Source organism: Nasonia vitripennis, chromosome 2, assembly GCF_009193385.2.
Source record: "Nasonia vitripennis strain AsymCx chromosome 2, Nvit_psr_1.1, whole genome shotgun sequence".
In the NCBI taxonomy this organism is placed as follows: domain Eukaryota; kingdom Metazoa; phylum Arthropoda; class Insecta; order Hymenoptera; family Pteromalidae; genus Nasonia; species Nasonia vitripennis.
In genome coordinates this window covers 30,415,872-30,428,105 of record NC_045758.1, presented here as the reverse complement: position 1 = coordinate 30,428,105, position 12,234 = coordinate 30,415,872, and the positions used below count along the sequence as shown (strand labels likewise).

Below are 12,234 nucleotides of genomic sequence, written 5' to 3'. Positions count from 1 at the left end.
TCGATCCAACTTAATTAACAATCAGAGCCCTGATAAAATGACGACTATATCGCTCAAAACCAACAATAATTTAAACTTGGCTAATTGACAAAACACATCCGCGCGCTTCGATCCTGCGATTGAAAGGATGCTCACGTACATGCGAACTCCTACGTCCCCGCGAGTTTAGAATAAAGAGAAAAAGAAGCAGAGCAAAGCCAATCGGTCGAACCTCATCCCATTAGCATTCGATCCCCGTCAGGCTTTCTTATACCACCGACTGCGAACGTGCTCCTACGCCGTGGCTCTATACCGTATACATACGTATAAATCTCACGCGCAGGTTAAGTAACAAAGCGAAGCCGCAGGTGCAGCGTGACATGTCGCATTTTTCTCCATCTCGTAAAGACAGCTCTCCTCGCGCTAGGCGCCGACAACAACACGCCGAGCTGCAGAGAATTCTCCGGGACCTGTTTTTCGCGACTGATTCGCAATAAAACACGCGACGCCGAGAGCGCCCCCTGCTATCGACATTTCCATTCAACGGGAATGAGATATCTCGATCCCGACGCCTTATACACATAAGTATATACATATATATCTGCGCGCGCGGGAAAGTCTCTCTTATACGGGATAGACTTTCGGCCGAGGGGTACAAGAGCCCTCTCGAGCGCTCGCGCTAATAAACGTCCGCTGGCTTGCTCGCGCGATCGTATATATCCGCGCCTCGTGAATTTCCGTTAAGTGTGTGCCGCCGCCGTTGCTGGCTCGAAAGAACATAAGGAGGCTATCGGAATTATCACCTCCGTCTATCTCGTATAATTCGCTGGCGAAGCCAGTAGCCCCCGATTCTTAACAGCGGCTACGTGAGCCGAGTTTATTATATTTTCGATCGTGTGTCCGGCCGCGATTGTTTAAGAGCCGGACTATACGCCTTTTTTCCGGTAGAGTAGAAAAAGAAAGGGGGAGGAAAGGACGACATGCAAAAACAAAAGGGGATAGGGCCTCGAGATACAGCCTGATTTACAGCGCAAACAGCGGAGGTTATCCCGAGGCTCTACGGGGCGAATTCGGTGATTCATTGAGCCGACTGCGGCCGGCTTCTGCGGAATGGAATATAAAAATTTTCTCACAGAGAGCTCGTCGGCTTTCTTATCGCTCCTTTTTGCGGCTTTTCTCTAGGCTATCACATTTATATCCCCGCGATAATTAGTTCTTGCCCGCGGGGACACACGAGGGGCGCTTTTTTGTCCCACCTGTGAATCGCAGTAAAGTGAAAGTCGTCGTGCGCCGGGAGATTTCATTTAAAATTCGTTTACTTTGAGCAATTTTTTCGAGTCTGCATTTTAAATTTTTCGTTTTTTTCTTTGCGAAAAAGAAAATTCCGAAAGATCAGCGATATCCAACGTCAAAAAATTAACAGGACGAGACAGCCTATTAAACTTCGGAACACGGCATCTAACGCTAATAATAAATATCACACGGCATTAGCATTTTAAATTGTCGAAAGTCTCTTCAACTTCGCTACACTCCTTTCTCTCGCGGCGCGGTGGCGTCCGTCTGCTTCGTTTTGAATAAGTAAGCGCGAAGGAGGGCGCGTCGAAGGCTAAATTAGTTACCCGCACCGGAAGGATCTCTCTGCGAAACTTCTCGGCGTATAATATCCCTCTCGTGCCATTACCGTCGTCGCGGCGCAACGATCCGGCGAGGGGCTGGATCGAGAGACGTAAACAAGAAGCCCCGGCGCGAGGTGCGAGAAAAGTAAAGCAGGCGAAAAAGAAGTTGTTGCGCCGAGACGAGGAAGAGAAAGAAAGCCAATCAGTATGCAGCAGCAGCCGAGTCGCTGTAACAAGAGGCACACCTGGGCGCCCGCGGACTCTCATCTTTCCCGCTCTTGTTTTCCTCTCGCGACTCGCCTAACAGCTATAGTCTCCCGTGTCTCCGTGTTTTTCCGCGCAGCGCTGAGCTTCGCTTCTCGCCTTGATTGCGATTGTACTTTTTCGCGCTCGCGACTGAAACGATCGCACCGCAGCGTGCAAAAAGGTAAGGCAGACTGTAACAAGGATGCCTTGCGGCTGACTTTCTCGTCAGGATTTTAATCAAACTCCCCGGCGGGGGCGTTGAGGGCAAAGACATTCGACGCGTGCGTATACTTTCTTCGTCCGCCGCGAAAGCTCTTGGGATGGTAAATAAACGCCGGAGCTTTGACTTTGCCGGCGCAATTTATTTTGCGCGCGAGCCCTTTTATCGGGGAAACTTTTTCCGCAGCTCCCTATGCGCGCACTACCACTGTTACAGCGTTCTCTACAAGTGGTCAAGCTTCGCCGCAAATCCCATTTCGCGATCGGCGACAAATAGTTTCTTACGTATATCCCCGCTTTTATATAGCCGTGCGCACCATCGGATTCCCATTAATTAGGGCGGACCAATGGGGGATGTAAAGCGAATCTCGGCCCGGGTGCTCTTTTATTTGCGGCCCCGAGCGTGACTTTCAACTGCTGTCCGAGAGAGGGAGCTTTTTTTGCGCGTATAGCCCCGATACGCGCGCCCTGCCAATTTGCGCAGGGCGAATTTTCACGAATGACGACGTCGGGACCAATTAGCGCAGCAGCAGCGGAGTTGCTGTGTCCTGCGAGAGGGAATTGTCGCGTAGTCGGCGGAGCGCGTAGTTCCGAGAGATAACAACTCAAGGGCGGGGTATACTTGACACGTTCGCAAGCGGCGCCGCCGCGCGCCGGGGCTTTAGGGCTGGTAAATTGTGATTCCGCGGCGGTGTTGTTAATGTTAATGGGGTGTGATTATTGTTGCCTTGGCTTTCTCGGGGCTTGCTGGGAATTTCGAGTTTTCGCTCGGGAAAGTGGATATATAGGCGCGATGGCGTAACTTGCTGTTTAATGGTATATCGGGGTTTCGAAAACGAAAATGGAGCCAATTAAATTTAATCATTGGCTAAGTTAAGTGGGCCATTTTAACGATGTCGTTGTTATGAAGTTGGTGTATATTTTGTGTATTTTGAAATTCGTAAGAACCCTTGGCATAGTTGACAATATCGTTAATTTAAACTTTTCATTCGGCAAATCGCTTGGTTAGGCTTTTTTACGATTTAAATCAGTATTTGCAACGGTTGAATCCATCATTCAGAAATGAATACTCAGAGTGAATTCCAAAATTTGGCGCCCAAAGTGTTGGAAGAACCGAATATAAAAGTAGCTTAACCTCAAAAAACTAAAATTTTACGGCCTATAAACTACAACTTCTTTTTCACTCACGCGCGAGTAGTAGATCTCGTCCGTGCGCATACACGCAGTATATTCGCTCTTCAGCGCAGCTAACAAGGTAAATTCGCCCGTGAATATTCTAAAATGGGTAGTAAAACTTGGCAGCGCGCGGCTCCGAAACTTTCAAGATTCAGGATATTCAAAGGGAAGTTCATCCCAGTAGTTTCGGGCCACTTAATATTTATGTAAGATCGTGAAACACGCCCTGTGCGTCGGCCGGTGCGGAAAAACAAATTTCGCGTCAAACTCGAGCCGGCGCGGCTCGTAAGCTGCACGTTCGCCGTCGTTATAAAGCCGTTTTTTTGCATCCGGTTGAGGTATTAGTTCGGTGTACTCACTTGTATGACGCGGGATTTGTTGAGCAGATTATTACCCTCGGTCTGGAACTTCTCCATGTCCCTGAGGATGCCGCGCACACCGACGTCTTCCGCGTCGACCAATCGAAAGGCAGTGATGTTGACGAAGTTGTACTTAAAGTCCTCGAGATCGAACGTTTCAATATCCTGTGGACAAACAGACAGCGGCGCGTGTTTGATTACCTCATTCATATAATTACAGAGCTATAACTAAAAATTCGTTTCACACTTACAAAAGTCGTAAAGAGGTAGTGGTAGTTGTAGTCGTTCATTTGCAGTTGGAGTATCTGAAAAGAGGGGGCGACACTCAAGTTTTCGAGCGTATTTGAATTTACGAAGCGACGTTAATGTTGTATAAGTGATACGGATTTACCATACGCAGAAAATGGTGCATATTCTCGGCTCGGGTGTCGACGATGATATTGTGAACCTCCTTGGCTTTGATCTCCGATAGGACCTGCCTGTACGAGTCGAGATCAGCCTGTCGCAGATACACCTCCATGTCCTGCGCCTTTCGCGACCTCACGAGCTCCCTCAGCTTTATCAAACCTGAAACGGTAATAGCAGCGTCGAAAATAGCGAGTCGAAAATACATCCGTATAAGCTCTGTCGAAGCGCAGTTGCGTTTAAGAGAAAAACAAGGCCGCGATGCATGCACGCGCGAACCGAGAGGTCATAGCTTCTATTTCGGCAGCGCGACAGCGGACGGCTGAATGCTTGAGGATACGAGCCAAAGATAAGCGCGCCTCGAGTGAGAGATATTTGTTAATCGGGGTCCGCATCGATCGGGCGTTACCTTATTAAAGGGCCGGGGGGAGTAGGGGGAGGGAATGTGTGTGAAACCCGTAAATAGCGACGACAACCCGATGGAATCAATACCTGCAAGCGCGCCTAAGTAATCATGGTATCATCTCAACTTGGAGGTCTTCTCGCTCGAGCCTCGCGAGCCCGCTCTTGTACTTGGGCTCTGGCGTTCTATCGACTCGCGAGTCTGCGACGCGCGGTATATATGTGTCTAGCCCTCGATACGCGTGGATAGTCTCGCCGAGGAAAGAGGGCTCGTAGAGATGGCGTTGCCGGTGTTTTTATTCGATGAAGAATGCGCTCTCTCTCTCTCTCTCTCTCTCTCTCTCTCTCTCTCTCTCTCTTTTATTAATATTTGTCTTCGATCGCGCGTAGACACTCGCGACGATTTTGAATGAAAACGGGAAAGACATTATTTTTCTTCTCTCGCTCTCGCCGGACTTCTGTATTTATGGTCGGACGCGAAAAAATCCATCCTGCCTTAGTGCCACTTTCTCTTCCGGAGGCGCAGTCATCGCTCGCCGTTGGATCTTTTAAGTGCAGTCAAAGGCAGTGTGTACTTTGGGTGACCGATTACGAGTCCGAGCAGCGAAATGGCCTCCGACCCCAAGTTCCTCGGCGCATTTTTTCTGACCGGCCGACGCTTATACAAAAATATCGCGACCCTTGCGTAATCACACCTACCGTTGTTCTCGATCGAGTTATCATCGTTCAGTCGCTTAAAGGCTTTTTCGCTCCGAATGGTTTCCGGATCAAAATTCGCTACAAACGCGGGAAAAAGCGAGCGAATCATCGATACACCGCAAATCGGCTTACTGCTATACTTCGAGAGCTAATATTCTGACTTTGTGCTTTTAATTGCCCTCCTCTGTCGCGCTCGCGATGTGCATCGGAAAATGATTACCTACTCCCCAGCGGAATTAATGCGCGCGAAAGAAACTTCGTTAGCTGCGTAGAAGCGAAGAAAAAAAAATTTTAATAAATTCGCGACTCGCCGCTTGTAATCCAGATAATTGGCCGGTGTGCAGCTGCAGCGGTGGCTTGTGTCCCTCTGCTGAGAGAACTAGTGAGACAGGGCGAATTAAGGCGGACGATAATTTCTCCAGGGACTAGCAGTTTACTGCCGCTTCCGCTTGTCTCTTCTTACGAGCTGCAAATCGCGCGCACGGCGGCAGCCTCCTAACATACTTATATCGCTGCGCGAGCCGGTATAAACGGCTTCTTACTCTCTCTCTCTCTCTCTCTCTCTTGGACGCTCTTTGCCATTACAGTAATGGCACTCGCGAGCCAGCGGCAACGAGAACGAATGGCCGTACGCGTGTACAATCATGTCCCGGATTAGGCGTGCAAAGATTATGCCATTAGTCTTTTAGATTACTCGCGCACATCAAGAATCGCACAAATTTTCTCCGTATAAACACGCGCGTGTCTTTATTAAATCCCTCGGATATCGTTCCGAGCGAGGCATGAAATTATCGTAAAAAAAGGAAAAGCTGCATATCGCGCGCTTCGCTTTATGAAACTCGCGCTCGCGGAGGGTTATCTTCGATGAAGTCGTAAAAAGGCTGCGCGCAAGGAAAGATAGCGCGTGCGTGTATGCTTTGTACAGAGCGTGGGAATTTCTCTCTCTCGGTAATCGAATGTATACGCGCCATTTTTTCTTTCCCCTTCTCGCCGAATGAGCCTGGGAGAGCTGCGCTTCTTTACGATTACGATCGAGCTTTCTTTCTACGGCTCGTTTATCCTCCGCGCGGAGCTTTCGCATCTGCCTTATAGACACGCGTATTATTTACACAGGGGTGCGAATTCATTTCGTCCGTTTCTTTTCCTCTTTTCTCTATCTCTCTCGCACTCTCGTCATCATCGTTACGCGCGCGTTAACTCGCAAAGCGTCGATTCTAGGCACGTTTAATAAAACGAGGGATACAGTAGGTCTGTGTGTATACAGTTAGCGAGAACGCGTTCTTGACTCGGCTCACGCCCTCGTGATTGTTCGAGCGGCCGGGAGTAGGGGATAGATGACTTTGGCGCTGGATTATCCGGTGCTTAGGCTGGCTCGTGAATGATTTCTTTTTTCTCCTCTCTTCGAGCGCGCGGGGACTGCCGAGAGAAACTCTTTGTACGGAAATTTCAGCACACGGCTCGAAAATCCTCGCGCGACACGTCGTTCTCTAATGCCATGCAGATTAAGCGGCCGTCCGTATTTAGCGGCGGAGAGCGAAGCGTAAAACGTCAGCCAGAGCGAGGCCGAAGTGAAAAGGCTAAACGGGCAGGAGCTCTCGCATGATCGAGCTGCTTGCTCAGCGCGACTGCGCTTCGGGGATTTCGTATGTGCGCGTCCCCCGGGAGGGCGCGCGCGCGGGGAATAAAAGTGTCGATCGGCTGTATAAGAGCCGACAAGACAGAGAGAGAGAGAGAGAGAGAGAGAGAGAGAGAGAGAGAGAGAGAGAGAGAGAGAGAGAGAGAGAGAGAGAGAGTCGGGGACAATGGACAGTGATGGACTCGGACGCGCAAAGTTCATTGTCGATTCGCCCGGCGTATAAGGGGTCGACGCCAGGCGTCGTGTGTATACGTCTATAGAGATAGCGAACGTAGAGACGTACGCCTTTGAGTGCGCGCACGCCGTTCCGCGTGACCGGGCGAAAGCTCAGCCGTTCGCTCTCCCAGGGACTGCGGTAATATCGTTGTCGCCCTCTGTGTACGTGTGCATCTGTGCTGCTCCTGCAGCCGTCGCTTCAGCTTCTCTCAGAAGAGAGAGAGAGGGGGGAGGACGTCGCTTGAATGTACGTCTCTCGACGCGTCTTGCGTGCATTAATACGTGCGAACCGCGTTGCTTGGTTACACACGCTAAATCCCGATGCAAGACGGCTTTGCATCGCTATAACACACATAGTTATAATGCCGAGGATTGAATTTATCGATGGAGAAGAAAAGTATATAAGCTGTACGGCTCCTTTGAGGATTCGGAGGATTCCGGTACAAGATGGTACATGTCCATCAAACTAATTGCGGTTGGTGGGGGGGGGGTAAGGCAGACCGCGTTTGATTCTTGTTACCTTCTCGGAGAGAGCGAACTTGGACCTCTGCAGAGCTAAGGAGCGAACCGTGACCGACCTTATAGGAATCCGGCTTATTGTGCGGCGGACACTGCAGGCTGACTTGCTTCTCTCTCTCTCTCTCTCTCTCTCATGCGATTATGTCGCGCGCGGACAATGCCAGATATTCGCGAGCGAATCTCGAGTTTGTGTATTGAAATATCTCGTACTAGAGATAGATCGTAGAATAGCAAATATAGAGACATGTAGGACGCGTCGGAGGGGATCGAATAAATCAATCGAATCAGACGAGAGCCAGTGTGTACCTCGTGGCGCAGAGCAAACACCCCCGCACTTCTGCGTCATCCAAGCCCGATGTTTACTCCTCGATTTTGGTATTCCCGCTCTGTTTTCGGATCGAAATCCCATCCGTCGAGCGAGGAGTCGCGTGATCGAATGGGCGTGCGGTAATTCTCGCGAGGCACCACGAGGAAGGGAGGGATGTAAGGTAGCCCGATGAATACTCATCGGTCTGAAGGAGCTCTTGCGATCAGCTGAATTTCGGGAAGGAGCTTCTTAATCGTTTGGAGGACCTCGAGCTGGCGAAGCAGTTTTTCATAGAGGCGCTACTTTCAAAACCGGGGTGATCACGATTTTTTTTCCCGCGTCGCTCATTTCGACGAAGGCCTTATTAAGCGACGGCTCGTTTAATTAAATGCCTTTTGGCCGCGTGCAAAAAGCGCGCGCGGGTGGGGAAAAAGTTAATACGACGTTAGCGCGGGGAAGATGTACGTCGACGCGGGGGCGGCCTTGCGTCGGTGCCAAACAATAACAACGCCGTAAAAAAGCCCGACCTACATGAGAGGCGACAGACGCGCGAAATCTTGAAGCCGAATTACACGACCCGCGCTCGACGATGTACGATATTTTATTATTAAAGGGAATGATTTATAAAGTAGCACAAGCTCACCGTAGTCGTCCTCGTAGATTATGGCGACTTTGGTCCAGTTGAGGAAGGTCATGACGTCCTGGTAAGCGGCGTTCAGGAGACTTTGTGCAGGATGCAGATTTATGCTGAATTCCTTCGCCTCGGAGTCTAGATCCAGCCTGGCCTCCAGGTGCGGTATGTCCAGGGCATCGCATATGCTGTGGATGTGCTGACCTAGGATCGGATCCGACGGACCGAATACGGCCTGCACGCCGAACTTAACTTGCTGACAAGCTGCAACAGACGCGTATTTCGTGTTACTATATTTCATACGTTCTCGAAACAGCTCCACTTCTGCATACGTGTTTAATATTTTCGAAAATGCAAGGATTTCCCATATGCGCCCGTCCGACAATGCCCGACTTATTCTACTGGATACCGGCTGGAGAATTTCGTAATAAGTTCTGTAGCGACGGAAGGAATATGCGCGAAATCAGAAAATCGCGAAAATACGCGGTGCGGGTATGCGCGCAAATATTTACCGATTTTTAACGAAGCTCCGCGTGTTTGCCGAATGAAAAAACGCAAACCGACGACCGTAGCATCGTATTCGTGTGTTTATTCGTTAACGATCTCTCGCGGGCTACAACACCGCGAGCCGTTCATTTTTCAATCGACGGTTTTCAGCGAGAAATATATTGAATTTCAAAGCGATTGGCAAATAAACAACGAGTCCGCGCAATAATATTGCGTTTCCCTGATCGCTTTTAATCTCTTTTTTAATATCCGCATCTCCGAGACTCTGCCGGCTCTAGACTCTCTTAGGAGAAGCCTTGCCCGGCGGCTCTGTATACTCCTATACACGCACCGTCGAAAATGAAAAAGCAAAGAGAGACGCCATCAGCGACACGCTTGCGGGAGAAAAATTTATAATTAAAAATCCCTTAATTGCGCGTCGCTCGCTGGCGACGATTTTAATTAACGCCGTACGCATCACGCGCAGCGACCGCGTAACGTTTATGAATTCGAAATTCAAGACTCGGAAGAAAAAGCTTTCTCGACGCGAGAAATAAGCTCTCTCTCTCCGCGCACTAGCGGAGGAAATAAAGCGAAGCCGAGTCGCAGCAGCAGTTCTTTTCGCGTTTTTATACGATTTTATACGACCCGATTCATGCTGCTCACTTCTCTCTCTCTCTCTCTCTCTCTCTCTCTCTCTCTCTCTCTCTCTCTCTCTCTCTCTCCTTTTTTTCCACGCGCGGAGTATCCGCCCCAGCTACTTTTATTTTGAGGAATTCACATTAAAGGTAGCCTCGTAAACCAGCCGCAGCGTCGGGAGCAGATTATTTTTCAATTCTCTCGTGCGCTATGCCGCCACCGCTGCCGCAAGAGAGAGAGAGAGAGAGAGAGAGAGAGAGAGAGAGAGAGAGAGAGAGAGAGAGTGTATTCCACCGCAACCGAGGGAGATAAAATTCCCGAAAGAATGTGAAATCGATGCGGATGATTTGCGATGATCTCGATGCAGCCTGACCCCGATGCATGTGTCTCGCACTTCCGGCTCACACGCGCGGCGCAGAGAGAATGAGAGTAGATCCGAAAATTTATTGGACAAGCCCCTGCCACTGCGAGAATGAAACACAGCGCGCCGCGAAAGATGGGATTTTCCCTTCTTTGTTTCCTATGCTTCGCTATTTCTTCGCTTTTTATTGCGACGACCGTGCAATTTGTTCGGCTGCCCGTGAAACCACCGCGTGCGCAAGCGCGATGTTTAATGTTAATGAATTCCGGAGCCGCCACGCGCGAGCGTGATTCGGAATTAGCGCGAGAGCTTACTTTTTATTAAGCAATTGTTTAATTGCCCGCCGGACGGAGCTTAATGGAACGTGCGCTAATTGCGGATTAAGGGACAGTAGTCGCTCGTCCGCCTGCGTGTACGGGATTATACGGGTGTAAACTGGCATTTTGCTCGTCTTGTTTCTGTTTTTTTTATCGCCCAAAGTTAACTAACATTGCAGCGCGAAAAGAAGACGCCTTGGAAGTTGTGCATCGAGTGAAATATCTGCTCGGCTGAAGTGCGTCGTAAAGTTTTATTAAACATCGCTCGAGCGAGCGAGCTAAAATGAATTTTATTTATGACGTTATCTAATCGCATTAAACCAGATCCATATCTTTCTTTCCCCCGGCGGATATATTCGAAAGTGTCAGGTTATTTCGAGAAACAAAGCGCTCGCTATATACGCGATCGATAAGCCGTGAGATAGAAAATCGGATGGTGGAAACTGTGTGTGTGTGTGTGTGCAGCAGCAGGCGGGTATTCGCAGGATAAAGGAAACAAGGATACGATATATATGGCAAGGGGAAGACAGTGCTCGCAAAATTTGTTTAGCGTGACGGGATCGAAAAACTTTGCTCCGCTGAATCCACCATCTTGACAGTCGCGCGCTGGGCTGGAATCTAATTCGGGCTTTCGGAAAATTCTATTTTCCGCAAGTGGACGGATCATCGAGCGCTACTTTCGATCGCTTCTTTTACATTTCGTATGAATAAAAGTTTGTGCTTATATTTTATCGTTGTTTGGACGGATGTTTTTTCTGCTTAGAGGTATTTGCCAAAAAAATCATCTCTCAGTCTCTCGCTCTAATAAAAATTCTTCCAAGACGAGAAACTCTCTCCCTCTCGGTATATAACTCGCTTTGTCTTATTATCTCTTTATCTCTCGGCGTACATCCCTCGTAGAAATTTGATTTGGTATCTGTCAAAGACAAATATCTCTTTCATCCGAGGCGTTTTGCCCTCTCAAAGCAATTGTTTCCAAGGGGCGTACAGAGAGTGTGTCCTTTGATGTTCGTCTCTCTCTCTCTCTCTCTCTCTCTCTCTCTCTCTCTCGCTCTCTCCTTCTCTTCGCAAGCCACAAGTCCTCGCGTTCAATCGAAGTAATTGTCCGTTAAATCTTCTCGCCTTCGGGACTTCCCGAATCAATTTTCCCTCGTTTTCACCGCCAGCTGTTTTCCCCCGGATTCCCTTCGGTTTTATCCAACAGGAGCTGCAGCGTCGTCTTCCTTTCTATCCTCTCTCTCTCTTCCGGCGAACAAAGAATTATCTGGATCCAACGCGAGCGAATTATTCAGCGGGGAGAGATTCACAAAGGCCCCTCTTTTTTTCGCTCCGCCGACACTGCGGGGACGCAAAAATTAATCAGCGCGGTTTCCCGAATCGAATTTTTCGGCCCCGCTGAATTCCCGCAAAAATTCACGAGCTAATTCTTTCCTCCTGGTATAATTAATAATTGAAGCGTACGGCGGATCAATCGCGGGCTTTGTTAGATTCAAGAGCGAGGCTTTTTGTATAGGAAATTTTCTTTAGCCGGTTAGGATGCCGCGACAAACGAACGGGAGCAGAGCCATTGAAGTGTTCCTCTTGAACACGTGAGGTGACGTCACGCACACTTGTGCCCTACGCGACGGCTTTCCGAATAATGGCTTCGTTGCCGCATTACCGATAATGTTATTGCAAATCGATTTCGCAAAAGCGCCTCGTTTGGATATACGTATACATGCGCTTCTTTTCGTCCTCTCGCCTTTGTTAAATTTCTCGAACGAAGCGGCACTTTGATCTCTTGGAGATTTCAATGTTTGCCCGGAATTCCTGATTCCTGCAGCTCGCGGTAATCGCATCGCTTTACGAGGATGTTATTAGCCTTTTCGTTGGAATCTCAGCGGAGCATCTCGGGGCTCGCTCTGAATTATTCTTGTGCAGAGCGCGAGAATGTATAATGCGCGACGACATAATTCCTTCGAAGAAGCTTAATATTCTTGTTAGCGTTATTTAATGATGAGCCGTACGTCTGTTCATTATTT

The 12,234-nt window shown here is 49.1% G+C and overlaps 1 protein-coding gene and 1 long non-coding RNA gene across 5 annotated transcripts in view; one reads left to right on the top strand and one right to left on the bottom strand.

Moving 5' to 3' along the window:
• LOC116416368 overlaps positions 1 to 12,234 on the top strand; it is a 104,325-nt gene that overhangs the window by 31,473 nt on the left and 60,618 nt on the right. The window lies entirely within an intron of this gene.
• LOC100122256 (glutamate receptor ionotropic, kainate 2) overlaps positions 1 to 12,234 on the bottom strand; it is a 66,198-nt gene that overhangs the window by 29,662 nt on the left and 24,302 nt on the right. For all 4 annotated transcript variants that reach the window (XR_001728833.3, XM_016982044.3, XM_016982045.3 and 1 more), the window contains 4 exons: positions 8,423 to 8,674; positions 3,987 to 4,162; positions 3,847 to 3,900; positions 3,596 to 3,760 (listed from right to left, as the gene is read on the bottom strand). Coding sequence is in view for 3 of the 4 variants with exons in the window: in XM_016982044.3 (XP_016837533.1) it covers positions 3,596 to 3,760; positions 3,847 to 3,900; positions 3,987 to 4,162; positions 8,423 to 8,674 (647 nt within the window). In the remaining variant the exon portion in view is untranslated. The remainder of the gene's footprint in view (positions 1 to 3,595; positions 3,761 to 3,846; positions 3,901 to 3,986; positions 4,163 to 8,422; positions 8,675 to 12,234) is intronic.